Source organism: Gekko japonicus, unplaced genomic scaffold, assembly GCF_001447785.1.
Source record: "Gekko japonicus isolate JY-2015 unplaced genomic scaffold, Gekko_japonicus_V1.1 scaffold2058, whole genome shotgun sequence".
NCBI classification, from domain to species: domain Eukaryota; kingdom Metazoa; phylum Chordata; class Lepidosauria; order Squamata; family Gekkonidae; genus Gekko; species Gekko japonicus.
In genome coordinates, this window is record NW_015163665.1 from 219,035 (window position 1) to 239,818 (window position 20,784).

The 20,784-nt window shown below is 42.7% G+C and overlaps 1 protein-coding gene across 1 annotated transcript in view; it reads right to left on the reverse strand.

Annotated features, from left to right (window-relative positions):
• The window catches only part of USP24 (ubiquitin specific peptidase 24), a 160,348-nt gene extending 142,240 nt beyond the window's left edge, over positions 1-18,108 (reverse strand). Inside the window, exon 1 of the mRNA XM_015407738.1 lies at positions 17,497-18,108. Within this exon, the coding sequence (XP_015263224.1) occupies positions 17,497-17,841 (345 nt within the window). The 5' untranslated portion in view covers positions 17,842-18,108. The remainder of the gene's footprint in view (positions 1-17,496) is intronic.
• Positions 18,109-20,784: the final 2,676 nt, after the last annotated feature.

The following is a 20,784-nucleotide window of genomic DNA, read 5'->3' on the forward strand; positions in this document are numbered from 1 at the left end:
TTAGCTCTTTCTTGTATTTCGGCGGGGAAGGTAGTCGAACAGGTCGAACAAATAAATAAATAAAATACTTGTGTGCTATGAAATAATACAATTCCTGTTTTGTAGAAAAGATGTGAGCCTTTAAATCTCAGTAAATGGTCACAGGGTAGGGTTGGGTGCATTAGGGGTTTAACCTAGGTGTGTTAACTTACAAAAGGAATATATTTTTATTAACACAAAGATGCATAATACATTCATTTATTCATGTAAAGTTACCAAGTTTCTTATGACTTCTGTAATCTACTCTGAGTGCAAGGCTAAGTTTAGATTTGATTGCAAGTAAATACAATGACATAATGCATCTTAAATCTAGCAATGTAATTGGTACTTACTTGCAAAATGTTTGTCATCCCCTGGAGGTGGGATCAAATAACATCTCCCTGCAGTGACCAAGTCACTATGCAGAATTTCCCAGAGCATCCAGTTGTTAGCTGTTCTGCTGATGAACCTAGAAATACCTAATGAAAACTGGTAAGGTATATGGTAACTTAAATATTGCACCTGAAATAACAGAAAAGAATTAAGAACGAATAAAAGAGACGATGACTGTAAGGTAAGCTCACTGGAACTTTACTGCAGATCAAGTTGTGTACTTCCTTTTATTAGGACAAAACATCAGAAAACAATGCAAGTTTTCCATAACTTTTTATCAGGCTGGATGTTCAATCCAAAAAAACAAAAACAAAAAGGTGGGGAAGAAAGGATAGATATGACAACCTAGCCAAAACAAACAAGCAAAAAAACTGTAAAAATTAGGAGGAAAGCAAATGACTTAAAAAATTAAAACAGAAAAACTAGAAATTTGGGAAAGGGCTGAAAACACCTACGAAATATCTTTAAAACGAGTAAAATGCCTTTCAAGGGACTGCGTTACTCAATGTGTAGTATGAAAACATAAGTTTGCGCAGAGCCATTTCGTTGATTTAGATATCTATTCCCCGGTGTTCTGCCTAGTCGGAATCCTTATAAAGATTGTTTGCCCCTCCTCCATTTCATCCAGTGAGGCAAGTTAGGGTGACAACTGGAGTAACTGGCTAAAGGGCACTCAGTCAACCTCAGTGGCAAAGCAGTGTGCCACTCTAACCACTAGACTACACTGCCTCTCTCATTTGGGAAGCCCAACTGTCTGCAGAGTCATTCCTGGTGGAGGTTTTGCCCACCCTAATCCAACCTGGCCTTGCTGGTGGACCTCCAGATGGCTCCTGGGTTTTGGATGCCATGTGACACAGTGTTGGACTGGATGGGCCACTGGCCTGATCTACCATGGCTTCTCTTATATTCTTGTATTTTCTGTTTTCTTGGTGCTTGGGGGGCAAGAGTGGGAGGGCTTCTGGAGTTCTGGCCCCGCTGGTGGACCTCTGGATGGCACCTGGGTATTGGCCGCTGTGTGACACAGAGTGTTGGACTGAATGGGTCATTGGCCTGATCCAACATGGCTTCCCTTATGTTCTTATGTTTTCTGTTTTCATGGTGCTTGGGGGGCAAGAGTGGGAGGGCTTCTGGAGTTCTGGCCCCGCTGGTGGACCTCCAGATGGCACCTGGCTTTAGGCCACTGTGTGACACAGAGTGTGGGACTGGATGGGCCATTGGCCTGATTCAGCATGGCCTCTCTTATGTTCCCTATGTCTGGGGCAATGATGCTCTGTATTCTTGGTGCTTGGGGGGCCACAGTGGGAGGGCTTCTGGAGTTCTGGCCCTGCTGGTGGACCTCCTGATGGCCCTTGGGCTTTGGCCACTGTGTGACACAGAGTGTTGGACTGGATGGGTCACTGGCCTGATCCAAAATGGCTCCTCTTATGTTCTTATGTTCTACAGCAGTGGTTCCCAAACTTTTTCAGGCCACCACCCCCTTGGATCCATAAACTCATTCCCAATGCCTCCTACCCTATAAAAAGCATTATTCAGAATAGCAATATGCACAGCCAACTAAAGAAGATAGCAACAATAAAATTCAAAACAGTAACAAATGCACATTTATTAAAAATCCAATTAAAACATTTTAGTTTAATTTAGTTTCCCAATGTCTAGTTTAAAGTCACTTAGCCGGAGTCTTAAATCACCACATTTAGTCACCTGAAGTTGATTTCTTTGTTTGGAGAGAAGCTGGATGACTACACCAAACCTACTTCCCACCAAACATGCTGGAAATGCAACAAGGAGCTTCTTGACCACTGTCCACGGTGCAGGATAGTGATCAGAAATCTAACTCTGTAGCCAATACTTTTAGTATGATTTCTTAAACCTTTGCTTCAGCTCAGTGCTATTTCGTAGCTCAGTTAGTTCTTGCTCCACTACTCCAGCCTCCTCGGTATCTGAGAATAGATTTATCACCCAATCTGGAATTTCCATCAAAAGAAGATCCACAGATTGTTCAGACATATTGCTCAGGGAGCATATCCATGTTTACAAAAAACTTGAATAGCGTTAATTTTGAAATAAATGTAGAAATGACAGATTTGGCCTTATTTGCTCACAGTTTTCAGCTTTCTTAATCTCTAGTATTTGGATATATTCATAATTTTGCTTATATTAACTATATTAAGACATTCATACTTCTAAACATAAATGGTTTATAACCATAATAAATATGTTGCACAAGTTATAAATGATGTAGTTTGTGCTGTTAAAGCACTAATGTAACGTAAGCTTAGGCTTGATAAAAAAGCAAGCTTTGCTCCAAATGTGTTTTTTCCTCCCATGGCTTCAGAATCTTTCAGAAATATTACAGTTTTAGTACATAGAAAACAAGCTGATTCAAGGCATGGCAAAAGAGGCTACAATGAGTAATTGGATTATTTCAAGTGGTACCAAAAACTGCTTGGACAAGAAAAGGTCTATCTCTGCAAGTGATGAAACTACTTATTCTTCTCTTCCCCTGCCCTGCCTCAGTTTTTTATTTTTGGTACTGAACATCCATTCTAACAAAGAATACTGCAGAAGTCAAAAGTCTGCACACTAACAATATTTTGGTTAGTCCTGACGAAGGTTACTACAAGATTTTGTATAATATAGTTTATGAAACTGTTAATTTTATGACAAAGGGGTTTTTTTTAGCAGAAAGCAAATTGTACTGTTATTTCCTTGGACTTCTTTTTGTGGCGAAGGAACAACTGAAATATATATATATATATCATACTTATCAAGTCTAAATTTACGTTTATGTTATGTTTATAACATAAAATTATCAGCTGTAACCTAGTCAAGTATATACAATTGTATAATTGGCATATTTAAGACATTTAAAAACAATGCCTTAATTTTCTACAAGCAACCTTGTGAACATATCCAATAATAAAGAGTGCACACAAGATAAAGATGCTCCTTGTGGCCCTTCAGCTTTATGTGCAATAACAAATACAAGCAGCAGAAAGCACTTCTGAAAGTCTACTGATGAAAGAATACATTGTGGAGCTGTGCCAAAACATTTTCTTCTCTGATCTGGCAAACCTGTTGATGACTTGCAAACAGCTTTCTTTCCCCCCCACCCCCATTTCAAAGTCTTCCTACAAACATTTCCATTATTTTCTTGGCTTGGTTGACTTCCATGTTTTCTTTCCAGGTAGGTATGACATAATCACAGAGCACAATGCTGTACTCTGGGTTCGCAGTTCTGACATGTGTGCTGGTTCCTGATGTAAATGTTACTGGGTGTGCCGGATTCATGAATGTGATGTCACATTCCATCATACAGAACAGACCACGCTATTTCCCATTATACTGTTATAGCAGCAACAGGCTATATTTCTCCCACTGAGACATACTATGATTTTAACCTACAAGTTGTACATTCACTTTTCAGATCATACATTCTACAGTACCAACTAAATACCTTTGTTTAGCCCTTAAGACATAGTTTATGTAGACATAGCTTATCTTGATTTCAGAAAGGCTTTTGATAAGGTTCCACATATTTTTGTTGACAAATTGGTAAAATGTTGTTTGGATCCTATGACTGTTAGGTGGCTCTGTAACTGGTTGACAGATCACACCCAGTGTTCCCAGTGCCCTCCATCTTGTTTTTGCCTGCTTCGGCAGGAAGCTCTTCTGGGCTTGCAAAGTTACAAAGAAAATATGGAATGGATTTTTCCATTAAGATCTCTGCACCCAGATAGACTACTCTGGGACTGTTTCTAGCAATAGAAACAGGGCTCTAGGACTGGAATGATAGCCCCCAGAGTAGAATGACAGCCCCTAGCAACAGAATCTGTGTTCTAGGACTGGAATGACAAGGCACAGAGTGGAATGACAGCCCCTAGGAGTAGCAGTAGCAGTATTCTGGGAATGGAATTCCATTCTGGGGGCCCTCATTCCAATCCCAGAACACTTCTGCTACTCCCGGGGACTGTCATTTCACTCTGGTGGCTGTCATTCCAGTCCCAGAGTAGTCTGTCTAGGCTCAGAGACCTTAATGGGAAATCCATTCTACATTTTCTTTGCAACTTTGTGCTGTTCTGCCATGTATTTCAATGGAATAAAGCTCAAGTAGTTTCACTTAATAGTGTTTGTATAGCTGAAGCTGCTGCTTGCTGGAGTTGTCTCTATGCAAATACAGGCTCGATGGACCTGACAATGGATGCCTGAGTACTCTAATCTAGAAACCCACAACCAAAGGGGAACATTACACTGGAGAGCCACTGCCATTCTGAGTAGACCTGGGGGGGGGGGGTTTGCAATGCCCAGCCATTTTATGTTCCGAGAGCATTTTCTATTTTTAGTTTATATTTTAGTTTCTGCTGTGATCCTTGTGCTTTTTCTTGATGTTTTATTTTTAAAACAGCATTGCCAAATCCCACTATTTCCCCACCTTTCCATCTTGGGTGGGTGGGTGGGGAGGTGTCAGTTATCAAAGACTGTTAAATAAACAAAATATCTGAAGAGTTTTAAGCATATTTGTATTTTAAGTTTTAAAAATCATATCTTTAATTGTGTTTGTACCTTTTATAAAGTTTATATCTCCGCTACCTGGCATTACATTTTATGATACACATGGACTGACCCCACAAAGTCCCCTTTATGTCAGATCTGGCTCTTGTAACAAATGAGTTTGACACCCCTAATCTAGGGGTCTTAGTAGACCATACACTGAACATGAGTCAGCAGTGTGATGCGGTAGCTAAAAAGGCAAATGCGATTTGAGGCTGTATCAACAGAAGTATAGTGTCCAGATCACGCAAAGTGATGGTATTGCTTTACTCTGCTCTGGTTAGACCCTACTTAGAGTACTCTGTTCAGTTTTAGGCACCACAATTTAAGAAAGATATAGACAAGCTGGAATGTGTCCAGAGGAGGGCAACAAAGATGGGTAGGGGTCTGGAGATCAAGTCCTATGAGGACAGGTTGAAGGAGCTGGTATGTTTAGACTGGAGAGAAGACGACTGAGAGGTAATATGATAACCATCTTCAGGTACCTGAAGGGCTGTCATATAGATGATGGTACAGTATTGTTTGCTGGTGCCGCAGAAGGTTGGACCTAGAGATGTGAAGGCCCGGAAAAAAACCGGAAAAATTCGGGGAAAAACCAGTTTTTTTCCGTTTTTTTTCCTGAAGCCTTTTTTGGTTTTTTCTGAAAAATTGGAAAAATTGAAAAAAGAAAAAAAAAATGATATATATATATATATGTGTGTGTGTGTGGTATCAGATTGATCTAATTTCTGTGCACTGAGGACAAGCAAGTCCTAGGTTACAAACTGAACTCTTCAATACAAGAACAAGATGCATTTCTTCCTTTAGGAGGTGTGATTGTCAGAAGAAAATAAAAAGGTTTCAGTTTTGTTTTTGCATGTGGGTGGGTATTCTGTTTGTAATAATTGTTTGGATACACTATATTTTTAATATGCTAGTTGTGATAATTTCATGCCAAGTAAAAATGTCCATAGTCATATTGAAATTAAACCAGAAGAGTTTCTGGCTAAATATTAGGATCCTGACAGAGTGGTTCTTCAGTAGAACAGGCTTCCTCGGGAGGTGGTGGGCTCTCCTTCCCTGGAGATTTTCAAACAGAGGCTAGATGGCCGTCAGCAATGCTGATTCTGTGAACTTAGGCAGATCATGAGAGGGAGGGCAGGAAGGGTTGCATCAGTGCTTAGTTCTTGTAGCCCTTTCTTACATGCCCAGGGAAATGCTGATCGCCACACTGGGGTCAGGAAGCCATTTTTCTCCAGGCCAGTTTCTCCAGGCCAGTTTGGCTGGAGATCCTGGAGGTTTTTGTCATCTTCTGGCCACGGAACAGCAGTCACCAGGGGTGTGGGGAAAGATATTTGTGAATTCCCTGCATTGTACAGGGGGTTAGACTAGATGACTCTGGAGGTCCCTTCAAACTCTATGATTCTAAGCTGCAGCCGACTTACAGCAATGCCATAGGATTTTCAAGGCATTGCCTGCTTGTTTGTATCAACCCCGGACTTCCTTGGTCTGGACTACGGATGGGCACGAACTGAACCACGAACCTAAATTCATCACAAATTTGGCCCGATTCATGGGTCGCGAACCAAGGTTCATGCCCGTTCCTATCCACAACCCTCCACATGGTTTTAGGAGGTTTCTGAAGTTCATGGTGGGAAGTGGGGGGAGCAAGAGGGATCGCTGAAATGGCCTGCATCTATTTCAAGCAATTTCAGTGATCCCTCTCACTCCCCCCACCAAGCATTCCTTTTAAACGGGTTTTGCAAGTGGTCACCCTGCAGGAGTGTTGTCCAAGCAATGAATTCACCCGGAAGTGGTAAATTCACCACTTGGACTCCACTCTCATGTGGCGCCTGCTTGCAAGACCCATTTAAAGGAAATATTCCCTTTAAATGAGTTTTGAAAGATTCCCCCTCCCCCGTCCATACTGCTGGCATTGGGGAGCTGCCACCAGCAGAAAGGAAGGGGGAAGATCCACAAAGCTCACAAACCCAAAGTGGTTTGTGAAGTGGGGGAAGTTTGTCCCAGTTTGTGGAACCTCATGAACCATGAACTGGGATGAACGTCCATTTTCCTGGTTCATGCCCATCCTTAGTTTGGACTTCCTTTGTCTAGTCTCCCCTTCAAGTCTGACCCTGCTTAGCTTCCAAGACCTAATGAGATTGCGCCAGCCTAGGCTATCCAAGTCAGGTAATCATTAATAATGTTTTCCTGTGATATAAATAAAAGAAATCGTCATTGCTTATTTCTATCAGGTAATAGTATCTATAAAGATACTGTCACAAGACTGAGTACATTAGAATACCTGTACTTTTCATCCACAGAACAAATGTCTTCATACTCAAGAGTATGAAATAACAGATTTAACATTGTTACAGAATTATGTGCTGATGCACTTTAAATTACAACTTTTTATATTCCCTGCAGCATATCCACCTTTTGACATTTTTAAATTCAAAAAATCATCTAGTCAGCTTTGGATATTGAGTAAAGGAAAGCAAGCAAACTATGGTAAAACAGAAAACTGCAAGCCTAAATTGAATTTATTTGTACCAAAAACTCAGGATTGGTAGGGTGTGTGAATGTCTGAAGAGTACAAATAAAAGCTACAAACGAGAAGATCCTCCCATGTCTTTTCTGACAAGAGACTACTGTTCGTAATCCAAAAGCATTCCAAATGATTTGCTGGGATTAACTTCTAACACTGGCAATTTCTGTTTAGCCCTATTTTCCCTGAGTATTTCATTTCCTTATTAAACAACTGTCATTGAATACAACTTCTGACTGGGAAGATGACCAGAAAATGTCTCTGCTGAATGTTATCTGAAAGACACTTCCTGCCCAGCTGAGACATTTGTTCCATGTATAAACTACCTCCCTCCTCCATCAATGATAAACACTTCTATCACATCAAGAGTTAATTTGCATTTGGTGGTTACTTCAGTAAGCAGCAAAATATTTCACACTGGATTTGGAAACCCTTTAAAACTGAAAATCACTATGACACTGTTAAGCAAACTACTTAAGGCTGGAAGCATTATTAACTATTTTTCTTCAGTGTGACAGTTTTCATCAGTGAAAAAAGTTTTCTGCTGTAGATGTCAAAAGTTAGGGAAAAAGACAAACGGGTAGATTCCAAAAGGGTCTCTTCTTTTATGTAAAAAAATATAGGTGCTGGGAGCTGGAAAACAATTAGAATACTAATATAGAACAAGGATCCTAATGACCCACCGTTCACAAATCTTTTACTCTTTTATACAAAAGTTTCCAATGGAAACCACATTGTCTAATTTCCATAGAAGCTTCACATGTCAACTATACCTCTTCAAATGCCACATTTTGGAAGTAAAGCTTCTTGATTAAAGACCAGCAGAACATAGCCAAGATAAGCGTTTTTAATTTGGATTTAAGTACTATTGATTTCAGTGGCAGAATTCAGCACAGATTAATTATCTTAAAACAGCTTTTTTACACTGTTAATAATGCTAGAATGTAAAGGTTTTTTTGCATTTGTTGCATGTTTTCTTAGTTATGGTGTTTGTTTTTAACAGTAGTATTGTTTTATTGATTATGGGTTGTACCTAACTACTCCAATCAGTGTGGAGCCTTTTGGTTGAGAGGTAGGATATAAAGAAACAAATCTGAATGAACTAAAACTCATAATCTAAGGAAAAATTTAAATTAGCATAAAGGTCAGTAATAAGTGGCAACAGGCATATATATTTTAGATTACATATCAATGACTCCAGCCTCATTTGCTGATTGGCAGGTATCAAGACTGAGAGGCTCTTCCAAATGCTGTGGAGCCCTGAAATTTAGTACACATGCAATCCATGAAATATGAAAATGAGGTATTTCTGTACCAAATCATCAAATAATGAGGCATGAAAATGTACCTCATAATAGTGGCCTAGCATTCCAGCACACAGCAAATTAAGCTATTTGTTCCAAGGAGTGTTTCAATGCTCCCTCTAAGCTGTGGAGTCTTATGAGCAAAGATTCTACTTTGTGAACTACTAGTGTTAAAGTTGTGAGCAAGAGATTTAGCTGCTGCATAAATTAGTTTGCTCTGGAGTCATCCTTCTTGAGCTAAGACAAAAATGTGTGAGCCGGAGGCTAAAAAACTGTGAGCCAGCTCACACTAGCTCAGCTTAGAGGGAACACTGGTTAGGATGTAGGCTCTCTTCAGGCCGCGGAGGGGGGGGGTACTTTCACTAACGACCACAAGCAGTTCTATGGCAATAAGGTGCATGCTTCCTTTACTTATATGCAAGAGAGGACCAGCAACATCAAAATTACTACTCCCCCCATCTACATTGTAACCCCCCATCTTACACTGTAACATATCCCACAGAAACTTGCATGCAATTCCTTCGTCTGTTTTGTCATTTGAACAGCCTTCCTCTTACCTTCTACCCTATGAGGACTTCACCCAGGAAAAGTGACTTCAAATTGTTGTAAAGAGGTAGGGGAGTAACAAAGGACATTTAACACTTTGCCTGCTTATCTTTTTACATTCTGTATTTTACACACACCAAGCTATTCCCCTGCCCAATATGATTTCATATATATATATTGGAAAGGATAAAAATGTGTTTAGAAGGAAAAGCCTTGGATTGACAATTAGGCAGCACCAAAAAGGCCTACAGCGGGGGTCACCAATGTGGAGCCCATGGCGCCTGCCAGGCGTCTTTAGAAAGTGGGTGGGGCCAGGCAGCATTTTTGCCCTGTGGAGTTTCTGACGGGGCTGTGCAAATTTTTGAAAACATTAATTTGGCAACAGCTGCCTTCACAGCACAAAGATCATCACTGTGTGATTGAAAGTTAAGCTACAGCAGCTATTTTGTGGTTGGCTTCACCTCCTGTGGTAACAATTTTGTGGCTATGCCTGCCACCCCGTGCAAGAATTACAAAGGTGTCAGCAGGCTCAAAAAGGTTGGGGACCCCTGATCTACAGGAAAAGCATTACGTACTCTTCATCCATTCAGAATGGGTTCTTTCAAAGCTGCTAATGAAGCCATCAGTGCTTCATTATTTGCATATATGGCACATATATATATGTGCCTCTGAGACAATTTTAATAAAGAGTACCTGCAAAAAAATTAATCTACACAGCAACAGCAAAATTATTTGCTCAGCTTTGCTCTGAATCTCTATTGTTTTATCTTGTGTACACAGTATCTAGAAAACAAATATGCACATAATCATATATGTTGATGATGTTTCCACAAAATGTTATGATCCATTAAACAATGAGATCAGTGCTAATCTACTTGAACTGCCAGAGTTGCTTGCATAGATCTATTTCATGTTAACCAAAGTGTACAGGTGAGGACAAAAACAGTAGGGACCTAACAGAAAAGATGGCAAGAATACACAGAAGAACTATACAAGAAAGACCTTGATGTCCTTGACAACCATGACGGTGTGATCAGACCTCCGAGCCAGACATCCTGGAGTGTGAAGTCAAATGGGCCTTAGAAAGCATTACTAACAACAAAGCTTAGCGGAGGTGATGATATCCCAGCTGAGCTATTCAAAGTCTTAAAAGATGATGTTGTTAAACTGCTGCACTCAATACGCCAGCAAATTTGGAAAACACAACAGTGGCCACAGGATTGGAAAAGGACAGTTTAAATTCCAATCCCAAAGAAGGGCAATGCCAAGGAATATTCACACTATCGCACAATTGCACTCATTTCACATGCTAGCAAGGTCATGCTCAAGATCCTACAAGCTAGGCTTCAGCAGTACGTAGACAGAGAACTGCCAGAAGTACAAGCTGGGTTTCGAAGTGGTAGAGGAACTAGAGATCAAATTGCCAACATTCGCTGGATTATGGAGAAAGCAAGGGAGTACCAGAAAAAGATCTACTTCTGCTTCATTGACTATGCTAAAGCCTTTGATTGTGTGGATCACAACAAACTATGGCAAGTCCTTAAAAGAGATGGAAGTACCAGACCACCTCACATGTCTCTTGAGAAACCTGTATAAGGGTCAAAAAGTGACAGAACTGGATATGGAACAACTCATCGGTTTAGCATAGGAAAAGTACGACAAGGATGTATATTGTCACTTTGCTTATTTAATTTATATGCAGAGTACACCATGTGAAATGCCGGCCTGGAAGAATCACAAGCGGGAATTAAGATTGCTGGGAAAAAACAACCTCAGATATGCAGACAATACAACTCTTATAGCAGAAAGTGAAGAGGACCCAAAGAGCCTCTTGCCCAGGGTAAAAGAGGAGAGCGCAAATGTTGGCTTGAAATTCAGCATCAAAAAAACTAAGATCATGGCATCCGGCCCCATCACTCCTTGGCAAACAGAAGGGGGAGTCATGGAAGCAGTGACAGAATTCGCATTCCTGGGATCCAAGATCACTGCAGACAGTGACTGCAGTCATGAAATTAAAAGATGTCTGCTCCCTGGGAGGAAAGCTATGGCAAACCTAGAAAGCATAATAAAAAGTTGAGACATCACCCTGCCAACAAAAGTCCGTATGGTCAAAGACTGGTATTCCCAGTAGTAATGTATGGCTGCGAGAGTTGGACTATAAGGAAGGTCGAGCACCAAAGAATAGATTCTTTTGAATTACGGTGCTGGAGAAGACTCTTGGAACATCCCTTGGACAGCAAGGAGATTGAATTAGTCAATCCTAAAAGAAATTAACCCTGACTGTTCCCTGGGAGGCCAGATACTGAAGCTGAAGCTCAAATACTTTGGCCACCAAATGAGAAGGGAGCCTCACTGGAGAAGACCCTGATGCTGGGAAAGATTGAAGGAAAAAGAAGAGGACGGCAAAGGATGAGATGGTTAGACAGTGTTATCAATCCAATGAACATGAAATCAAGCAAACTCCGGAGCATGATGGAAGGGCCTGGCGTGATGTGGTCCATGGAGTCGCAAAGAGTCAGACTCGACTGTGCAACTGAACAACAGCAACAGGTGAGCTATATTTTAATGAAGAACAGTTCAGCACATGCACTCAGACTACACTGTATATAACACTTTATTTCAACGATCCACACACATCCTTTTTGAGATGCAAGAAGCATAAGAATTGGGCATATTCATGGCATACTTGGTCCACACATGCTGCTGCACCACTGTATGTAGGGTACTGCTGGAAATGTGTGAACCGACCTCATGCATTTAAACTTTGACTTTATATTCTACCCTTCAAATTTGTGCCTACACAACAGACAAAAGGTGTCAAATTAATGAACAAGACCTATATAAATAATACTTAGAAACCTATACAAATATTAGATTCATAAATCCAGCAGACTGCCATCTGTGTGTAATACATATTTATTCCATATTAAGACTCTAAATAATCATTCTTATATTAGAAGTTAGCACTAAAGATGTGCCAGCTAAACATAGACAGCATTTGCTGGCTTTGTAACATCTCATAATAAATTAAACTGTAGCTGAAGATTAATAATTAGGCTTGACAGAAACAGAAGACTGTAAGGTCAAAAGCAAAATCCAATACAAATTTGTTGCATTAGGTTTACTTAACTTTAATGCAAACAACAACTATTTACTGAGCCACTGATATTTGGAGATCTGCATCAAAACATCTAAAGCGCTTCTGTTTCCAGAAATGATAACTGCTGCCTGTATCACAGGAATGTTTTAAAGATGGATAAGGTAAGGAATGTTAGAAGTTCTCAGTGCTCTAAAAGCACTACATATTAATAATTAATTGCTGCACTAGGATTAATCATGAAAAAAGCAATTTGGAATTTCAAAGTAAGTTGGTAAAGGATAAAATCTGCCTGAGCAATTTTACAGCAATTGCACATTTATGAATTCACACAAAAGATTATACATGCTTTTGGTAAGAAGCACTCTAAAGTATTCCTTGCAAGAGCATTTCTGAAGTTCTTATCATATTATGGTTGAACTACTCCTAAGTCTTCAGTGAACTGAGATGGGGAAAATGGAAGAGAAAAGATACAGATCATCAGAGTTTCTTTTATACTGCAGCAGCTCATCTGTGTGTGAAATGTGTAGTACACAAACAGTATTATTGGAGTCTATGCCAAAGAAAACATGAAAATTGGCCTCATGCCATGTTTTTGCCAACAAAATTTAGGGTATCACTGAATAAGGTGGCCAGTTACGAGAAGCTGTTGAAATGGTAATTTCTTCCCTTATATTTCCCACTAAAAAGAAGAATGAATTCAAAGGGTGGTTTGGAGTTATATGGCAACAAATATTGGTGCATATCTGAACATACAAAAGGCACCATAACAACATATTACTAAAACAAGAAACAAATAAGAATACTTAGCAGACAAGAGATAAGTGAAAAGGTAAGGAAGTTAAATTTACAACAGCAAGTGCCGAAGTAACAAAATTACATTTCCGGCTTAGTTTTTAATGGAGTTATTGGCCAAGATGTTGGTTGCTTTTAAATATAACTAGATCTATTTTCTAAAGATGTGCTATTGGATTTGTGTAGACAGTTGAGTATTTTATTGACATCTGATTGTTTGAGAATAGGGAATATTGCTTTTTATTCTAAACTCCCTCTTTAAGAGGACATGGCCACTGATTCTTAGGTCATGATCTTTCCTAACAAATACAGTTCAGCTGTCAGCATTACTAATTGAGGGAATTTGGAAATACTCTATATCAAACAGGACAGGCAGTAGAATTACTGCCAGAATTGACAGCACTCTGCCAGACTGTCCAAGTCCCATATTTCCAGCATGCAGTCTTGAGTCTTAGATGGAACTTAACTATCCAAAATGGAAAACTCACTATTTGCTAAAAATATTATTTCTAAATTCCTGTGAAAGGGAGATAATGCAGACTACAGAATGGTCTATACACATAAGTCCGTATGTTTTATTTAATGTCAGTCTCTATGTACTACTGCATATTTAGATAACCCCCAAAAGAAAAGAAATTGCAGCTCTTTCAGTGTAGTTGACAACTATGAGAAGTTTGACACAAACTGTGTTCAGAGAAATATGCCCCCCATATCCTCATACATCCCTCATGGGGGGGTGGAGAGAATTAGTATCAAACATGACTTACTCAGAAATGAAAATAAAATGGATGTGGATAAAACATGATGCAACAGGAAGCATATTGGTCTGGATATAGTAAATGCAGGTTTAAACTGATGTTAGTCCATGAACATAAGAACATAAGAGATGCCAATGTTGGATCAGGCCAAAGGCCCATCCAGTCCAACACTCTGTATCACACCGTGGCCAGAAATACCAGTGCCATCAGGAGGTCCACCAGTGGGGCCAGGACATTAGAAGCCCTCCCACTGTTGACCCCCCCAAGCACCAAGATGACAGAGCATCACTTGCCTATCTATACCTTGTGGCTAATAGCCACTGATGGACCTCTGCTCCATATGCTTATCTAATTCCCTTTTGAAGCCATCCATGCTTGTAGCCGCCACCACTTCCTGTGGCAGTGAATTCCAAGTGCAGACAGGTGAATTCCAAGTTTGTTCATGTGTTGATCTTGGGGGGGGGGGGATCACTGTTATCACCTAACTTACAGTATTATTGGAAAGAAACATAAGGATTCTCAAGCACTATATACTAAACAGGCACTCTAAATACTATATGAAAATTGCATCAATGGTATAAGTTAGATCTCAACTGATTACACACCAAATTCATTAACAGTTAAGATGTTACAAAGATGTCTGCAGGCTTGTTGTTGCCCTAGCTTCTAAACAGGCATAAGCTTCTTGGTGGGAGCAGCTTCTACAAAAGGGGGTGGTGGCAGTGTTGAAAAATGAAGTAAGAAACAGGGCCCAAGGTCAAAGATGCCAAAAAGGATATTGCTGGGTAACCTTTCTCCAAGTCCCCTTGCCCCATCAGCAGCTTGGCTTTTATTCACTGCTCATGAGTTGCACTAATATAACAGTATTAGCACAAATTGCAACTTGTAATAAAATATACCTTCCACACTAAGATCTTAATCTATAATTTTCAGCATCAATGAGTTTGTGTTTAATTAAAGCAATACATTACTGAGAATTAAAATCAAATATGGATCACTTGGAAACTTGTACTGAAAACTGTAACTTTTAAAAGGAGCAACTTTCCCTACTTCAGCTAACTAAGCAAACCCTCTCACTTTTTGGTGGAGCCAACTCTACCTTCCTTGTTTCTCCACTTTTATTTAGTATACACAGCTGCAGTATTAACTAAGAAAACAATACAACAATCATGAGACATTACAGAAACAGAAAAGTTCATCAAGAATGGTAGCAGACTAGTAATCTATACCTACACATTCTGTGGAACAACATAGTAAACATACATGCATTAAAACAAGTACCACCATATATTACAGGCAAGGCCTAACCTCAACATCCTGCGAGCTTCTCAATGGGCACTAATCGCCCACTTCTTTATTGTTTAAATAAGAAGGGACAAAGGGTCTGCAACTATTTTGTTGTTTAAAGGTATAATTTCTGCCTCATATCAAAAATATTTTCAATCTTTTTATTTACTTGCACCCAAGCACTAAGAACAGCTCAGTGTTCATGAGTGTAACTATCACCCTAACTAGAACTTTAAACACTGAAAAGGCAGAAAATGTACTTTCCTGTATAACAGCTACTCTAAAATATTGCATTACAATAGCTGACTGTAATGGTCTCTCCTATTCAACAGCAAGAAGATTTACAGAGCAGTTTTATGCAGACTTTCTCCACTCTGAGCCTATGGAAATCATACCAGAAGGAGGGAAGGGTTTACATGAAAGTTCAGAAAGACTATGTGGGTAGTCAAGAACAGAGTAAAATGAACTAACAATAGTATCTGAGCACATAAGAGCCCCATATGCACCTAAGCGTTACGAGTAGTTTTTAAGAGAAATCAGTAATTTCGGGCCACACTGGCAAAAATTAATATGGTGTCTAACACAGAAATCCAAGAAGCTCTTTGTTTTAATTAAAACAATGATATTAACCCAGGGGTGTCAAACATAAGGCCCAGGGGCTGCTCGGATGAGTGGGCAGATCCTCTCCAACTGTGACTTCCGCATGGCGGAACAACCTGTCTGCAGCAGTCAAGCAGTGTGGGAGCGTCTGCCCAGTGCTGCAGCGCTGGCTCTCCAGTCCGCCCATATGTGTTTTCCTCTGCACCCCCCTCCCAGCCCATGGGACTTACAGTGAGGATACACCAACTCGGAGCTTACCAGCTGCTGTCCTTTATGCAGTTTATATCTCTGGTACCTGGCATTACATTTTATGGCACACATGGCCTGGCCCGACAAAGTGACACTTATGTCAGATCTGGCCCTCATAACAAATGAGTTTGACACCTCTGTATTAACCCTTATGATATCAAAAAGACATGCACTCAAAACAAAGACTGAACCTAGTTCATCAGTCCTTATGCTCCTTTTGCAAGCCAAGAATCTAGTTATTACAAGGAATACTAACATTATTATGAATACTACTAAGAACTAATTCCAGAGTTCTAGAAGTTAGTTGTTGCAGCAAAAATGATCAGAATAGTACACCTTAAAGACAAATAAGATTTTATTGCAGCACAGAGCAGAACCCACTTTGTAAAATGGATGATTTGAAGATACAGATTTTATAGATGAGATCATAAAATGTAAACAGCCAGCCAAAGGATCATGAAATGCAGCAAATACAGGATTTAATAATAATATAAAATTCAGATGTAATCAAGAAAAGTAGTCACTGCTATATCAGTCACTGTTCTCTCAAATTTTGCTAAACTAGTTCACTCTTGTAATAGCTAAGGACTTCTAAGTTTCACCAAGAGAATTAACACTTATAATTAAACAAGAATGCTCATGCTATACGAAAATCAGAGTTTAGTATCAGAATTATGCAGTGAAAACTGATTTAGGTATCCACCTGAGTGGCAGAAAGAACAGCTGGATTATAACCTCACATCACAACAGTGAAGACATCAAGTCCTTTCTAGGCCTGAACCTGCATTCTCCTTGCTGTGTCAAACCAGGACACACACATGGGATTATCAGTCAACCCTGATATACTGATTAGTCATCTGCCAGATCTGACACAAGATTTATGACACCTCTCCCGCCCGCCCCCCTCCCTCCGCGTGTTGAGGCACTCCAGCCCAGGAGAAGTGACGAGGCCGCCGAATGGGCAATAGATCTTATTCAGCCTAGGTTTAGTTTGAGAGACCCGCGCCTGGAAAGAAAACTGGAAGCAAGATGGGGGCAAGGACCGTGGGGCGGGAATCGCGTGCGCGTGAGAGTCGAAGACCTCCGTTCTTGCTGCTCCGAAGGGAGTTTTCTTTAAGACTGAAGGCGGGAGCTTTGGGCAATTACTCGGGATTTCCTTTGGCCAAGAGGCGCGAGTTTGCAGTCTGCCTGAGGTACGGGAAATGCGAGAGAACAGCTCGAGGAGTAAGGCAACAACACGTCCCTCTCACTGACAGGCCAGAGGGCGCGTTCTGTGGGCGGGATCCCGGGCTGCTGGTCGCCCAAAAGGCACGACAACGCACGAGCACCCTCTCATTCCCCCGCTTCCCCTTCCCCTCCCGCGACCGTTACCTCGTTCTCCACCACCTCATGATAAGCAGGGGGCGGGTCGAAGCCGCTGCCGCTGCCGCCGCCGCCGCCGCCGCCCCCGCTGCCGCCACCGGTGCCGTCTCCGTCCCCTCCGCCGCGGGTGCTGCCACTTTGTTGGTGCCCTCCCGGTCCGCCTCCTCCCGGTCCGCCTCCGCTCCCCCCGCTGTCCATGGGCTCATAGTGCAGGCCGGGCCGCTCGTTCGTGAGCAAAGCCACGGCCTCGTTGATGTCGTTCTTGGCCAAGCGGAGGGCCCTGCGGATGGCGGCCGCGTCCGAGAAGCCCATGCACAGCAGCGTCGTCATGTGCTGCTCCTCCTCGCTCTCCATGGCGTCCCTCTCAGCTCTGGCTCAAACGCTGCTCCCGCTAGTACGGCTCTTTCCGCCACCAGCTCTGCGCGCCGCCATGTTGCCGGGAGCCTCCTTCGCCCGCCTGCCTGCCTGCCTTCGCCGCTACTGCTATCACCGCCTCAGGGCAGGACAACACACGGCCAAGCCCCACACCCACCCGGAAGCGGCGTTCGCTGAAGCCCAGATACTAGTGCGGGAAGAACCACCGTGGTCACGTGCCAGGGGAGGGGAGGCCGCTGCCCGAACATGAATGGAACCAGGAAAAGCAAAAGGAAGGGGGGCGGTTGTCCTGGCAACCGCAAAGGCGGCAGGCGATGGAATTCTTGGGTCAGCCTAGGCAGAAATATCAGCTACACGTGTTTAAAAGAACTACTTCATGAACTTTTAGAAAGAAATTAAAAAGGCAAACAAATATAACAAAACGGTGTATTTGGGGATATTCAAAACTATAACTTCTTTTCCAGCAGTACCTGTGTGACGGTTTTTTGGAATTTTTCTATGATTCAACAGGTCTATATATTACTACACTTTTATAGTTAAAAATATTAAAGTAGTAAATGTCCTAAACAGAATAATAATAACAAATACTGGAAAGTCTGGTGTCCCTTGCTCGAAAGCCAGTCGAATCCGACTCTAGGGCTGCTGTGCTCATCTCCGTTTCCAAGCTGAAGAGTCCCATGCCACAAAAGGCTTTAAAGGTAATAACCAGCACTTTGAATTAGGCCTGGAGGAAAATAGGCAACCAGTACAGTTGACCTAGCACTGGAGTTGTTTTGAGCAGCTGACTCCAGGGAGGAGTTTCACTGCAGCATTTTGTACCAACTGAAGCTTCCACAACATCTTGAAAGGTAACCCCATGTAAAGCATGTTACAGTAGTCCAGTTTGGACGTTAAGGTGGTGTGTATTAGTGTGACCAGTAGCAGAGTACATATGGAGCCAGTTTATGAGCAAGATATAATTGAAAGAAGGGGCTCCCAGCAAGAGCACTGACCTATTTATCCATTGACAAGTCCAAGTCCAAGAGTACCTCTAAGTTCTCAACTTGATACTGGAAAGAGCTTAACCCCATATAATGCTAATAAAACAATACAAACCAAACACTCTTTTGTCATGCCTGGATTGCCCCCCACATTGGAATAATGAGACAAACAATAGTTTGGAAGTAAACAAGGGCCACTTTATTAACTATTTAACATAACAGTGTGGCAAGGGACAAACTAAGCAAGTACGGAACAGGCAAGGCAGGCGTCACTCCCTGACCAACCTCCTTGCCCTTCATGGGCGGGTCACCCAGCCCCGGTCTTGAGCCAACGGTTTGGCTCGTGCCCGACAGCCCAGCAAGTGGTTGCCACTCAGGAGTGCCTACCCCTGAAACCTTACAACTTACAGGGAGGAGCCTGCCCCAAGAGGTTCCCAGAGGTGATCACCATTTCCCACCCTGGACCCTAAAATCCGAAAGCAGTTCGTGATGACCCCGTTCCCCAATGGGAAAATGCCATAAGGTGCTCACCAGTTCCACTTTCTTGCCCGTACAAAACCTGCCAAGGCCAAGTGAAAAGAACGCAGATGGAGTGTGATTTCAGCAAAGCGTACTTTATTCAGTCAGGAACAAGACAGCTTTGGCCGGCTCGCAGACCAGCTTCTATTCCCCAAGAAACCGCCACCCCAAACACCCCCCCACTTCCCAATAGGTTATTTACAGTGGCCGAGAGTCCCATTGGCTTCTTGGCCAGGAACCTAGCCCCCTGATTGGAGCGAGCTAGGATCCGCCTAGTCCATTGTCTCTTGGAGCGAAGCTCTCCGGTTGTCCCTGGACATGTCTGGACTTGTCAGGACTTGATACACTACCCCCCTCCCCCCTTGGTCCGCAATGCACCCACAGACAAAGTCCTTCAGATGGGCTGGTAACTTCCTGGTGCGGATAGAGCGCTGAGGTTCAGGGACTGCTGCTGTTTCTACTCCGGGAGCCCTCGGAGGTGAGCTGGCTGGGAGAGGCGCTGGGGGCGGCGGGGGCGGCGTCCCCGGTGCCTCCAGAAGAGGTGTCTTGGGTTCAACTAAGGGTAGAGCCCGAGGGTCGGCCACCGGGAGTTGGGCCTGGTGTGAGGTCTCCGGAACCTCATCCATGTCCGAGTCCTCGGGGTCTAATGGCATCATCCGGTGGCGTAGCTGGTCGATGTGCCGGTGTAGAACTTGGCCGTCCTCACACAAGACCTCATACGATCGAGGGCCCTTAACTCGTATGACTCGTGCCGAGATCCAGGCGGGCCCCCGGGCGTAGTTCCATGCGTACATGGGATCTTCCGGGAAGAAACCCCTGGCTGCCTCGTGTGTCTCCGTGCCCGGTGCCTCTGTCAATGCCCGGTCGGGGTGCAGATGATCCAACCGGGTTGCCAGGCGGTGGCCCAGAAGTAGCTCTGTCGGACTGCGCCCCGTAGTGGTGTGGGGCGTCATGCGCTGGCCGAACAGGAAAGCCGCCAGTTTGTAGTCCCAATCTGAGGAGTCCGGGTGGCGGAGGGCATCCTTGGTTTTTCGGACCATGAGTTCCGCCTGGCCGTTGGTCGCGGGATGAAATGGGGCTGACCAGACGTGGCAGATACCGTACTATCTCATGAAGTCCTGGAACTCACTTGAGGTAAAAGCTGTCCCGTTGTCCATGACCAGTGTGTCGGGGATTCCCTGGGCGCTGAAGATCTGCCACATTGCCCGGATGGCCGCCTTCGATGACGTGGAGGGCTGTTAGAACTCATTCCCATAATAACTTAGGGATGACCACCCGGCTTCCCCACAGTACACAGCCCTTGTGGACAGACAGTTCGTCCTTCTGGGACATGAAGGGAGCCTGGTCCGTGTCTCCTTTGGCCTCGGGACACCCCCTCACCACCCAGTCCAAGACCCGACAGAGAAGCTTGTCCTTTGAGGTG